Source organism: Macrobrachium nipponense, chromosome 7 (assembly GCF_015104395.2).
Source record: "Macrobrachium nipponense isolate FS-2020 chromosome 7, ASM1510439v2, whole genome shotgun sequence".
Taxonomy (NCBI): domain Eukaryota; kingdom Metazoa; phylum Arthropoda; class Malacostraca; order Decapoda; family Palaemonidae; genus Macrobrachium; species Macrobrachium nipponense.
Genome location: NC_061109.1, coordinates 19798466 through 19813288, shown reverse-complemented (window position 1 = coordinate 19813288; position 14823 = coordinate 19798466). Strand labels below are relative to the sequence as shown.

The 14823-nt window shown below is 38.9% G+C and overlaps 1 protein-coding gene across 1 annotated transcript in view; it reads left to right on the top strand.

Annotated features, from left to right (window-relative positions):
* LOC135217073 (serine hydroxymethyltransferase, mitochondrial-like) overlaps positions 1-14823 on the top strand; it is a 60228-nt gene that overhangs the window by 10170 nt on the left and 35235 nt on the right. The window contains exons 2-3 of the mRNA XM_064252756.1: positions 12070-12228; positions 13468-13578. Coding sequence (XP_064108826.1) covers positions 12070-12228; positions 13468-13578 — 270 coding nt within the window. The remainder of the gene's footprint in view (positions 1-12069; positions 12229-13467; positions 13579-14823) is intronic.

Here is a 14823-nt window from a genome sequence, read left to right as displayed (position 1 = left end):
CTAAACCAGGAAAAATAAGGAAAGCACGCAGGATATTAATCCACTACGCACCAGCATCGATAATGCAGCGTCTATTCAATGCGTTGCCAGCTCAACTGAGGAAAATATCAGGAGTGAGTGTAGATGTGTTTAAGAATAAGCTCGACAAATATCTAAGCTGCATCCCAGACCATCCAAGATTGGAAGATGCAAAATGTACTAGCAACTCTCTGGTAGACATTAGAGGTGCCTCACACTGAGGGACCTGGGGCAACCCGAACAAGATGTAAGGTCTGTAAGGAACGTCCAATATCTCTGGAATATTTAAATTGGCAAAATAAGGAAACGAACAACGTGACGTAAACTAGGACTATTTTAGCCCCGTAAACTTTCTGCTTTGGTGAATACCAAACAGGTCTCTGCCTCGCATGGCGGACTGTATTGCTCTCGTCTGAGTGAAAACTTTGGATTCTATTTTACATTCGCCAGGTATACGCGGGAAGCACCGCTATCAGCGCATGCGCGGCTCATCTCAAATCAGATCGAATGCTGTGAATATGTCAGTTAAAGAAAATTAACTGGGATGTCATTTGTGCCATAATCAGTTGGATCCCCGGTATATCAAACATCTTGTTATTGCTTATTGATCGTTTGCTTAGTCTATATTCATAGTTTTTACAGCGCTTCTCAAGTAACAGAGAGAGAGAGAGAGAGAGTGTGTGTTATTTGTAACTGGGCCAAGTTGTGAGAGTACGTCGTGCTAATGTGTAGTATTCTTGGTGCCACTGAACTCTTGAAGAATCGCGTTCCTTTTTGGGGGGTGGGGGACAAACTCAACCAAGCGGAAGTGTTGCAGACTTCATTTGAAATTCTACACCTAATACACACACACACACACACACACATATATATATATGTGTGTGTGTGTGTGTGTGACTGGTAAAAATGTTCTGTTACAACAAAATTCCATCTAATAAAGGAGCCCATAAAAAAACACCTAAATATAGAGAGAAAAGTACTATATTTCAGAGACTGCTGTCCTCTCTCTTCAGGTATACGAATGAGAAAAGTTTACAGAAAAGTTGGTAATTTATACCAAAAGATCCATCCACAGGTAAGCCAATTTAGGTCACCCCCGCTGATAATCTTCCTTTAATCTTCTTAAGTGTTGGTTGAATGAAAATCTTGTCGATCACATCTGAATCCCATGCTCCTTATATATATATATATATATATATATATATATATATATATATATATATATATATTGAGAGAGAGAGAGAGAGAGAGAGAATGTCTTCGCTTTTTGTTCTTTAAAATTTTATCTATTATCTGAAGCCTGCCATGAAATATTCCATTTTAATTGGGTACAGCGGCAAATGTGCCTTTTCGGAATCTCCATTTATTTATTTTCTATATATTTGTTTTTATGTCTTAAGTACTTTAGGATCCTCTGCCAAGTTCCGTTGTCTAGTCTAAAAGAAGACTGCATGGGCTAGCCCAGACGCCTTCCGCTGACTGAGAGAGAGAGAGAGAGAGAGAGAGAGAGAGAGAGAGAGAGAGAGAGAGAGAGAGAGAGAGACCGAGGAAAGTGAGGGGACACATTCAACACCTTAGCGTTTGAGAGTTCATTAAACTGTCGTATAAAAGTAGACAGTGCATTCCTTTGGTTGCTGTGTAACATGACTTAGCATCAGTGAACACTATAGAGAAGAGACGTTGGAACTTTCTTCCTTTCTTCTCCATAGGGGCCGTTTATTGAAGACTTGGCATTATCTTGTAAAAGGCTAGGCCTTTGAAAACGATACGCATAGCAATATGTAGGCCTAGTGGAAAAAGGAGCAGCCCCGATATAATATCTAAAGAGGTACTTGGAAGCGTAGATGAGTTTCATTACCTGTGACGATTTGATGCGAGCAGTATGAAGGATTAGGCTGTCAGTATAAAATTGAAAATAAAGTCTCAGGTTTTGCAGGAGCACTGCGTTTCACCATCATTACTGTAGTGGTTGGTTGATACTAGATTTTCTATTTTTAATGGAATAACTATTGATGATGTCACTAGATTAAGAAGGCCAATAAAACATTGTTGGTGGTTCATCAGATCCTCTGTGTGTATCAGAAATGATTGCAGCTGAGAAATTTTCTGGATTTTGAACATTGTAAATTTATCTTTTATATAAAAAAGTATGGAATATGCGATCCTTGTGCAATTGATGACTTGTCGAAATACCGTAGGCGTTTTTCCTGGTTGCCAGTCTGCATAAAGACAATTATATTCCACTGAGACAACTATATGTTCAGTGGTAAATGGCCTAATGGAAATGCTAGATATGGTTAAGTGTGGTACTTTGGCGCTCTTGGAATTAGAGCTGCCTTCGACACCGGTGTACATGATTTACTTTTATATGATCTCCTGTCCATTGGAATTGTAGATGATGTACTTGAGTTTTTTGGAGACCATTTGAAGGATAGGTCGCATTGCGCACAGATTGGAAATGCTGTGTCGTGTCATCGTATGAACTTTTCACTAGAGGAGTTCCTCAGGGAAGTGTGCTTGGCCGTGGCCACCGAGATAATATCTCGGTGGCCACGCCTTGGCCCTGTCCTATTCTGCATCAATACAATTAGTTTTATCTAATATCTTCTTACTATAATGGGCCTTATGTCTGTCTGTCCGTCTGTCATTCAATCACGGCAAAACGGCTGGTCCGATGGGCATGAAACTTGGCAGGGTTATAGTGGGGACCCATAAGATGGTTTATAATGGGGTTTCAAGCAACAAAGGCGCCGGAGGGGGCGGGGCGTCTTCCCCGAAACGGGCTGCTCCACCCGTAGACTTAACAAGGTTACGAATATGCATTAATTTATGATTTTTATTTCCCCCCTCTTCGCTCTGTCCATATTCTCCTTAGCGTTCTGTTTTGCTATAGAAAATTCGAGGATTGATATTTCCACATCTACACGTATTAATAATAACAATAATAATAATATTTTGAAAGGATATTTAAAGCAAAACATAAAACATCAAAATGATGCTTTTGCTAAGTTAGTTGTCGAAGGTTTAGTCAAATAATATTGATAAACATGCTATTTGATCAATACATATCCGTACATGCACAGTCTTATATGTATATATATATATATAAATTAGATGTATATTCATGTGATTGATTGATTGATTTATTAAAAGATTATCTGGCGTCACAACTGCTAATGGTTATTGACGCCACTGCAATGGAATATATAAAGCATATTTAACAAAGGAAAATCCCCATGATAAAAAAAAGAATAATCGTAAAACCTATAAACTTACAAAATTAATAGTAAAAATTAAATTTTATTTAAATTACCAGTGGCATTAATAAAATTAAACAGGGCGCTTTCAATAAAATCTGTCCCTAAAATCTCGGTAAGGTAAAAACCATCTTCAGTTCCCCTGTAACGTGGAGGAAAGTACCTCTCTCTCTCATCTGAAAGACTTGGCCACTCAACTATCAGGTCTCTGACTGTCAATGGTACCAAGCAGTCGGCACAATAAGGCTGATGATCCCCACTCATCAGAAAACCATGTGTCATTTTTGTATGGCCTATGCTAAGCCGACAGTATTACTTCCCTTTGCCTACTCTTTGATGAATACTTCCAAGGAAAGATGATGGTAGCTATTTCTTTCATTTTTTGGTTTTCTAGCTCCCATGCAAATTTCTAGGAATCAAGGAACGCTGATTTAATGACTGGATACATATCATTTGTAGGGAGTGCACACCTAGCTATGTTACTTTGGTTGACAGCTGTTTTGGCAAGTGAGTCTGCTACTTCGTTTCCTGCCACACCGACATGTGCAGGGGACCAACAGAAAGATACTTTCCTACCACTAATCTTAAGCAACTGAAGCCACTCTAAAATTTCAATAACGATAGGATGGAGTGAATTAAAATGACCAATAGCTTGCAAGACACTCAGTGAATCGCAGCATAAAACAAATTGTTCTCAAGAATGACAAGCAATCTCTTTAAGACCAGTTAGGATTGCATAACACTCTGCTGTAAAAATGGATGCCTGATCTTATTAAAATTGGGAAATACAACTCCATAGCCAACGCCTGCGTCAGACTTGGATCCATCTGTAAAAACTATGACTGAACCATCATAGTCCGCCAAATGTTCTAAAAAGAAGACGCGCTGCATCTCGGCACTCATTTCTTCCTTGCTACCAGTGAAGAACCTGCAGTGCTCCACAGAAGGAAGCTTCCAAGGGGGCACAACAGAATACTTGAATGGCCAGACTTTGACCTTTGGAATAGAGTAATCTTCTAACATTTTTAAAACTGTATCCAAAAGGTTTTGGATAACGCGGATTACGTTCATAAAAGCTAAAATATTTATCATTAAAAACTGCTTGGCAAGTTAACGAGTCGGGAATCCTCTGAATTCTATGCCAGTATCGAACAAGTGATATCTTACGACATGAATCCAGAGGCAGTTCCCCTGAATCTACCAAAAGGCTTGGTATTGGAGATGATTTAAAGGCACCACTCGCAATCTTTATTCCTGCATTATGTACTGAATGTAAAATATTTAGTTTTTATTTCGAGGCTGAAGAGTATACCTCACAACCATATGCTAATTTTGATGCCACTATGGCTTTGTAGAGGATCATTAGGTGATTCCTATCTGCTCCCCAAGATGTATGGGAAAGCACACTTGAAACATTCAGAGCTTGCATACACCTGACTTTCAGATCTTTTAGGTGAGGTACCCAAGTCATTCTTTTGTCGAACAGTAATCCCAAAAAACGTGTCTCTTCCTTACATGATATCTTCTGATCATGTATGTAGAAGTCAGGGTCAGGGTGTATACCTTTAATGCGGCAGAAATGTACAGCAACAATGTTCGATGTAGAGAACTTAAAACCCCTTTTTTCTGCCCATTCGACAATTTTGTTAATAGCCAGCTGCATTTTTCTCTCAGCCACTGCCATTCCTGAGGCTGCAAAGAGAAAGGTCATCAACAAATAAGGAAAACAGTATATCTTTAGGAATCACAGAGGCAATGCCGTTAATGCACAAAGCAAACAGTGTCACACTAAGGACACTTCCCTGTGGAACTCCTTCTTCTTGGCTGTAAAGAGATGAAAATGAGTTTCCAACTTTAACCTTGAACCTTCGATTTTTTAGGAAAGCTTCGATGAATAATGGTAATTCTCATCGGAATTCATAATTATGGAGTGTCTTCAAAATACCATATCTCCAGGTTGTATCATAAGCTTTCTCCAGGTCAAAGAAAACTGATACATGATATTTTCTGGAGATGAAAGCCTCGCATATTGAATTTTCTAGACGCACTAAGATGTCAGCACAAGAACGCATTTGACGAAAGCCACACTGGGTTGGAGTTATAAGGCCCTTCTTTTCTAAGATCTATATAAGTCGCACATTGACCATTTTTTCCATCAGCTTACACATGCATGATGTTAGAGCAATAGGACGATAACTAGACGGAGTAGTACCATCCTCCTGTGGCTTCAAAAAAGCTACTAATATAGCTATGTTCCACAAAGCTGGAAATGCATTTTCTTTCCATATTTTATTAATTATACCGAGCAAAAACTTTTGTGTTCCGTGTGGCAAATTTTTTATCATTGAATAGGTTATGTCATCTGCACCAGGAGTAGATTCATTACATGATGACAAGGTAGATAAAAATTCCTGAAAGGTAAATGGCTGGTTATATGATTCGCTTCGCATAGATGTAAAGTCAAGAATTTTATTTTCCTTTTGAATACGTTCTTCATAGTAAGGTGAGGTTGGTTTTTTAGATGAAACATTGGCAAAATGGTCAGCAAAAACCTCACTTACATCCTCTGGATTGGCAACCATGTTTCCATTTACTAATAACACTGGTGGAGGTGTTGGTACATATTTGCCACTCATTTTTCTTATTTTATTCCAGACTTCAGGTAAAGGCGTTTTCCAATTAATTTTTGAGATAAAATCTACACATGACTGACGTTTGGCTTGCTTTACTTGGTATCGAAATCTGGCCCGTGCCTTCTTAAATAAGATTAAATAATAAGAACATTTATTTCTGGAATAGCGCGTAAAAGCTGCTCGCATTGCTTTACGAGCTATTTGACACTGAAGGTTCCACCAAGGAACTGGCTTTCTCTTAAATTTTCCAGTTGTACGAGGAATTGTCTTCTGGGCAGCATCAATAATTAGTTTACAAAGGAAATCCAGGGCATCATCCAGGGACTGGAAATCCTCAACATCCATTTCTAAAAAAGTTAGTGTTTTGAATAATGCCCAGTTGGCTTTATCCAGAATCCAACGAGGGGATCTTGGTGTAGCAATTTCACCTACTACATTAATAAAGATTGGAAAATGATCACTTCATAATCCTTCACTCTATGCACTCCAAGAAAAGTAAAGATAACAATCAGGACTGCATATTGATAAATCTATCACAGAAAAGGTCCCAGTTTGAATAAGAAAATGTGTTGGTTCTCCAGAATTAAGGATTGCAAGCTCTTGGTCTTCAATAAAATTATAAATATTGTTTCCTCTAGGATTGGAGATTACATCACCCCACAGGGGGTGTCTTCCATTAAAATCACCAACAATAAGAAAAGGCCTTGGAAGCTGATTTATTAATCCCTCTAATTCTGTAGTCAGATTATGATATGTTCTATTTGGAGGTAAATACAGTGAACATATGGTATATTTCTTTTTCAGAAAAATCTGAACAGCAACTACTTGTAAGTCTGTTTCCAGTGGATATTTTGTGTGAGCTGTATCTCGCCTAGTTAACATAGCACTTCCACCATGAATTCCTACTTGCTCATCATAATCAGAATGATAAAAAATGTATTCTTTAGGACATATGATTTTTTGTCCAAGCATAGTCTCTTGCAGGGCCATGCATATTGGTGAGTTTTCTTTCATAAAAATTTGTAGATTCATATTTGGCTTGCATCCCCTGACAGTTCCACTGCAAAATTGAAAGCCTGCGATCCATTACGATTGATAATTAATGATTATCTTTTACACGTTTTAACCTGGGGATATTGCTCTGGATAACGATGGATTTCTGAGAGGAAAGTTCATTACTTTCATTTTCACTTTTATCTTTTCTTTTTTTCTGATGTTCTCTCTCTTCCTGTGATCTGTTTTGGGCCGAGTTCCATTGGATGTAGTCAACTGTATTCCTTTAGGTATCTCTGCTGTACATGGTTTATTTAAGAACCTGGTTGCTGGAGTGATGTGCTATTTTCATTATTTAAAGAACATCCCGCTTTAGCTTTATCATCACCATGCTCCTCTCCACGTGGCGTTGTCTCAGCCTGGTTTGGTTTTGTGACTTGCTGTTGCATTGCATGAGTAGTTGGGACTTGTACACTGGACTGAGGCTTCTTAATGACTGATGAAAATGTAACTCATGATCTTATTTGAAGTTCTAGTACTTTCTTTCTAGCGTCTTAAAACGAAATCTTTTCCATAACTTTAACTGTTTGCACCTCCTTCTCTAAAATAAATTTTACACAACTTTTTGAGGATGCAGGATGGTTTTCTCCACAATTAGCACAAGACGGTGGTTCATTGCATGGTCCATGTGCTTCTTTGCCACAATTACAACATAAAGCAGGTTCTTCATTCATTTTCTTTCTACATTTCTGGATCAAATGACCAAACATCTGGCAGTGGTAACATCTCAAAGGTGATGGTATGTATTGCTTGACTTTGAAGTGCAGCCATCCTGTCTTGATAGCATTAGGTAATTTAAAGGTGTTAAAAGTGAGGGTTAGCGTTGCCAGGGGAACAATCTGATCCCCCACCTTCTTTCTCATTCTGACCACCTTTGCCACATTCTGTTCCTCTAATTCCTGCTGAATTTCTTCGGTGTCTAATAAGAGCAGTTCGGGAGCATATATTACTCCTCGACTTTGGTTATGAATAGGATGAGGGAAACGCGTAACTTTTCGCCCTACTAAGGTATTCATCTTGAGCAATTTTTCACTTTGTTCAGGTGAGGAGACTTCGACTAATAGGGTCCCATCATCCTGTGGACGAATTTTTGGTACGCTGTTACTTACATTATTAATTTCTCTGCTTGCTTTAAATACGCTGATATTCTGCAATACTTCATCTTCGAGCCTAAGAACTATAAACTTATCGTATGAAACTAATTCATACATACCAGGAAGAATCTCCATTTTCCTTTCTTATTACTCTGAATATTTAAGTTCTTTGAATTCAATTTTGCATTTTTCTTTCTTTCCAAAACAGGAGAAGAAAAAGGTTCCGTCGTAACGATGTTCGAACCTGAATTATCCATTGCCAAGTCCATTTCAATGCCAGGGTCAGATAAAAGGGGGGGATTTGCCATATATACGTAAAGATATCATTCGTCCGCGTGATCCCCATACCCACCATGGAGCCACAATTAGAGATCGGGGTCATCCATTTTACAAAGGCCGCCCTAGGGGTATTACCTGAATATACACCTCACCCTCAGTGCTAAGGCGTCGTGATGTCCGTCCAGATCAGACCCGGCACTGAGGATAGGGTTTGACATTAAACTTTCCCCTCGCTCGACCACGTCAAGTACTCGAGTTTTACGGGTGAGGTGGCATGCCGTCCATTCTCACCCTCCTTCAAATCCGAAGAATAAGTCCAATCATGTCCAAAACCAAGCCAATAGCCATCACCATAAATTCCATACCTTATCGGGGGAAGAGGCAGAAAGACGAAATGTTTTTAGTAGAAGGAAAAGGGCTGACTTATTTAGTTGAATCAACAGCTGGGCACCAAGGCCCAGCAAGAAAGCAGTTCCCACCAGGCATCAGGGCCCAGCTGCTGAACCCTAAGCCCCCATCCTCGGCAAGGCTTCAGCATCTGGGGGGTATATTCATGTGTGTGTATGTGCAATTGTAATAGCCACAATGACCCCTTAACTTCTTGAAATCTTTGCTCTTTTTTTGGATACGCTTTTCACTACAAAACCTGAAGATCCAAGGTCAAAGAAATTTGAAGGAGATATATTGTAATACCCGGTCCTGGGAAACGAACCCAGGTCCAGTAATCACGTTGTCGACCTGACCACGGGAAGGATTAAAAGCCTACTCCCTCTGATACATACATATACCTGTCGTTTTCAGATATACTTTATTTGAGCTGGAATAGACCCATCCTCACCATCGTAGCCAAATGGGCAATCATTTTTATTGCTTTATATAGATCGACAGATATAGAAGCTTTGTGAAATGTGATGATGATGCATAAATCAACTGAGTAGGGTCTTCATGGATGCTGCCTTAGAAGAAATGAGATACAAAGTTAGGCGTCGATGCATCATATATGTGTGTGTGTGTGCACGCACTCGCGCTCGCTTATCACACGCACACGAACATTAGTGTAGATAGCAGGGAATTTCAACAAAAATGTGAATTGTGCAGAAAATGTAGGCTACACTCACACAGTCACTGTTAGTGTGTTGTGATGATTTGTTTAAACTGAATAAAAGTAACCGCAGAGAGGTGCCTAACTGGGAGATAAAAGTTGCAACTGTAAACCTACCGTGAAATACCACCAATGAAAGGAGAATGAGTAAATTAGCTCATTTTTACCATAGACTCCCTTCCCCCAGAAAGATTTTAGTACAAATCCGAAATTCGAGGGCCATTTCTAAAGGGGTCATAACCCCCCCCCTTTTTATACCCCTTCATGTTTTACAACTTTTGGAGTTGACAACTAGGGCTACTAAATTGCTACCTTACTTACAGTCAGTCGGTCCTTCCCCACGAAGATTTTAGTCAACATCCGAAATTCGAGGGCCGTTTCTAAGGGGACTTTTTTTTTTACGATTCTGATTTAATTTATATAGATTTTTGGCATTATGCCAAGCACTGGGGCAACTAAGGCCATTCAGTGCTGAAACGGAAATTGACAGTGAAAGGTTTGGAAGGTGTTACAGTAGGAAAAACTTATAGTTGCACTTTGAATCAATTGTTAGGAGAAGGTGGACAGTAAGATGGAAGACAGAGAATATGAACGGAGGTACAGTAAAAGGAACGAAAGTAGTTGCAGCTAGGGCTGAAGGGACGCTGCAAAGAACCTTGAGTATAGATTATTGTAACTCTGTGTATCATAAGTTACCCAACGTACAGTTCGAGAAGCTGCAGTAAATTATGAACAGAGCTGCTAGCAGGGACTTATTACAGTTTATATAATATAACCAGTAAATCGACCTGCTACAAGACTATGGCTATACTCTGTTTTTTTTCATCTGTCCATCCGCCTGTGGTGGTTTTGTATGGTAACACTGCGTCCCGGGCTTTAAATAGTTACGCTGTGTGTAAGTTTTAGGTAAATAAAAGGATATCTGGGTGCAGATTTGCAACTGAAAAGTGTTTTAATAATTTACTGTATGCGAAGTACACCGTTAATATTCGAAATAGGATATTGTTATTATTGTTGAATGTAAGCTGAATGTAACGATCTACGCTCGGGACGCAGTGTTACCATACGCAAACACCACAGGCGGGTGGACAGATGGAAAAAAAACCGAGTATAGTCACAGATGGTTCCAAGTTGGGAGCGCCGCGTTTTTTCTGTCTGTGGCTCCAGAGGCTTTCAATATGCACCTCATAGATTTTACAAGCTTCCTCTTGAGCTGAGACGGATTGGGGATCTGAAGCCTTTAAAAAATTAAACCTTTTTGTTTAATCGATGCAATGCTTTGGAAGATCAAACAGTGAATTTGAAATTGCAGTGCGATCAAATACATCCGATAAATAAACTTAATTTGATAATGGGGTTCCTGCAATTCGTTCGGGCTTTGAGGCTTGAGGTTAGAAGGTAGTGGGTGTTGTAGAAAGAAGAGAAAGCCCCTTAAAATTTTGCAGTTGACAAATCTGAAACTACTTTAAAACAGTTACTGAAAAGGAACATTGTGCAACTGTCGAACTCCTACAACAAACTGGATGTGTAGGCCTAGCTATAGGTTATGGTGGTGAGCTGTTAGGGATAAACCACATTGTTTTTCTTCGGTTCAAGATCATTAGACAAGTCTCAGCCAGATTATATATATATATATATATATATATATATATATATATATATATATATATATATATATTCATAGTGGAAAACTTAAAGCGTCAAATGTAAACACTTTTTTGTATTTTGTTTATTTGCGGGTTTAATTCGGTTTTAGTAGTTGCACTCCAAAGTATTCCTTGATGATAAGGAGCGAAGGGCACTATCCTGAACAAATTCTTCAGTTAAAAAAATCTGCAAAAGGCGAAGTTCATTTTCAGCTCTGCCTTTAACAATATGTTAAGCTCATGAAATGTTTCTTAATCATCTGATGTTACATCGAGCAGCACCTTCTACTATGGCTTCTACCCTGCGTGGCACGAGAGGACCACCAATCATAAAGCTTTGGTGAAACACGCCTTCACCGGCGTGCCACTGATTGGTCAGTTTAGGGGCAGATGCCAAGTCGACATTTGGTTCTGATATTTTGTTGTGTTAACATTCAAGGTCACAATGTTCATACCAGCCCATGGTTACAGTCACATCAAGTTCGTGTAGATGTGGCGAAATGAAAAGAAAATGTTTTATAGGTTCTAGAATACACTTTAGTTGCGTCACAAACAGATTTCAACGAAATATAGCTCTCTTAGCTTGAAAATATCAGAAAAGCCACTGAATTCCAATAGATAGACAATCCCATTTATTTAAATATCCAAAACCCTTGGTAGCTTGCTTATTTATATGTATGTTAAAATAATAAAAAAAAGCTGATAGATGGCGAGGTTTATAAAGTACCATGCAACAATTGTAATGAAATAAGTTGGGGGCGCTGACAGATTTATGTCGAAAAGATCAATGGAGCATAAATTGGAGTGAAACAAAAAAATGTTTCTGAAATGCAATATCTTAACCAGGCACTGAAAGTAACCATATAAGGGGGCACTGAATATTTACCTTAATAAATATTCAAAAGTCATTGCCGTTTCTAATCCTGCCACAGTTGTTATTTTCAGATGTGTTTTCTTTATGAGTATAGATCACCATTCTCTCTTCAGGCTAACAGCTGTAGTCTACGAGCCGTCCTTGTCAATTCTCGACTGGCTTCAACTCTCACTGGGAATGAATCATTATCAGAAGATGACCCAGAGGTCTGGGAGCTTGTTAAGGAGGAGAAGAAAAGGCAGCTGAAAGGGTTGGAACTTATTGCCTCAGAGGTGAGTCTCTCTCTCTCTCTCTCTCTCTCTCTCTCTCTCTCTCTCTCTCTCTCTCTCTCTCTCTCTCTCTCTCTCTCTCTGCCGGGTATGCTCTTACAATAGTTAACTTTTGGAAACAGTATTTAGTAAGTGAGCGGACTGTAAGTAAATGAGCTGACACTTCAGGCTTATCTGAGATTTAAAGAAAAATTCAAGCATCTATTTGGTGTGATACCTTGGGATTGGACAACAGAATTATTTTTAAAATGAAATAACTGTAGTGGAAGTCACATCAATCAAGAAGGGCTGTATCAACTATTTTCAAAAGTTAAGAGTGTTTTTTATTAAAAGTAAAGAGAAGCCGCTGGATGGGAAAGGAGATGCAATGGTAAATCGGTACCGTCAGTGATTAGCAGTCCCTCTACTACTTCTATTTTATAATACTGACAGTATCTAAGGCAGTCTTTGGTTATCGGGGACTCCCTTCATGGCGATCCGGTTTTATGGGGCTTGTCGAGTTCCATAAAATCAGCCATGTGTGGCACCATAACGGGCCGAGTTTCAGTTATTGGCGCCAGAATTTGCTGATCATAACTGATCATAACATACCTGACAGAGGCTCCATGAACTGGTTATCGGCGCCATTAACCAAAACTTGGCGCCATAAATCGCAGTTTTTGCTTATCAACACCCCACGAGAACAGGAACCCCCCCCCCCCCAGTGTTACCAGAGACTGCCTTCAATCTGACTTGAACATCAAGTGAGAGAAATAGGTAGTAGTAGTGAAAGGGAAAAGAGAGGACAGAAAACATTGTAATTTATGAAACCTGTCATATGGTGTCTGCAAAGGGAGCAAAGAGGAGAGCTCTGTTCATGTTCAATTTAAATTCGAGGAGAATTTTTTGATGAGATTGATCTAGTTTACTTGACTTGAGGAGGTCTACCAGACCATTTGTGATATTGAGGTTAGCAACCATTGTGGTGTATGCTGTTTATGGTGGACTGGATGAACATTGAAAGAAATGGTGGAGGGTTACTTGGTATTTAGGACTGAAGCCAAGGTAATTGGCAGATACTCCATGACTGCCAAACATTGCAGAATTCAGAATACAGTATATATACATTCATCCAGATGGCCTCTACCATCCATTAGAGGACTAGTTACAGTATACTGTATTAATTAGCGAATGACTAATGAAGCACAGTAATTTGTTTGTGAAATTCATTCAATATTAACCCTAATCTATTCACATTTTCAGAACTTCTGCACCAAAGCAGGTTTAGAAGCCTTAGGTTCCTGTCTTAACAACAAATATTCTGAGGGCTATCCAGGTCAGAGGTACTATGGTGGTACGGATATCATTGACAAGGTACGCTATTTGTTCATAATACAGTCCCAACAGTTTGCATTAGCAGATCTTGCAGTCAGCAGCTTCCTCAGACAGACATACTCCAGTAAAGAAAAACAACTTTCACCTAGCGGGCATGTATCCGTTCTTTGAGAATGTTCTTTGGAGGGTGTGTGAAGGTAGCTGCTAAATGTAGGTAAGGCTAAAGTAAACGACTGTGAAACTGACTTCTTAAAAATTTTTCTGTTAATGTGCTTTGAAGTAATTAGTGATCCAGAATTTTCAAGTTGTTGTACTGCTGAGTTATAATGAAATGAGTATATATACACATTACACATGCAAATGTTAAGTACTATAGTAGATTCACATCAACCGTGCATTTGATTTCTAGGCCAGTCCCTCACGATGCTCGGAGTGACGGTGACGGTCTAGGGTGGCCACTTCAAAATTCCCAAAAAGGACTTTTTTTTTTTTTTTTTTTTTTTTTTTTTTTTTTTTTTTTGACCAACCAACTTTTTACCTAAATTGAACATGATTAATGAGGGGTTGAAATATAAAAATGATGTATAATATATATATATAATATATATATATATATATATATATATATATATATATATATATATGTATGTAGTGTATGTATGTATGTATGTATGTATGTATGAGCGTTTATTTGTCAAATAGTATAAGAATAAAGAATGAAATTAATTAATGTTCAATTTTATACATTCAACTTACCTGTCAGATATATACATAGCTATTGATTCCGTCACGCCGACAGAATTTCGAATTTTGGGCACACGCTAGAGGTAGGTCAGGTGATCCACCGCGCTGCCGCGGGGTGGCAGGAATAGGAACCATTCCCGTTTTCCATCAGATTTTTTCTGTCGGCCATACTGGCAACATCGTTGTTGGTATCTCCGGCTGGATTTCGTTTTTGGATACAATTGATCATCGTTTTGGACCCTTTGGTGACGTATTTGGATCGTTGTACTGGCATACGCTTTTGTGGACCGTTATTTGGATTTTGGCTTGGAATTTTCATCATGATGTCTGATTCTGGAAGTGTGGTGAGAATGTGTGTGAATGAAGGGTGCAAGGTGAGAATGCCGAAAGCTTCAGTTGATCCTCACACTGTATGTAAAATATGCAGGAAGTATGAATGCTCGATGGATAACACTTGTCATGAATGTGAGAGTGAGTGCTGAAGGGTGGAAGTCTCTAACTTAACTTATTTTTAAAGAAATTAGAGAAAGACCGGTTAAG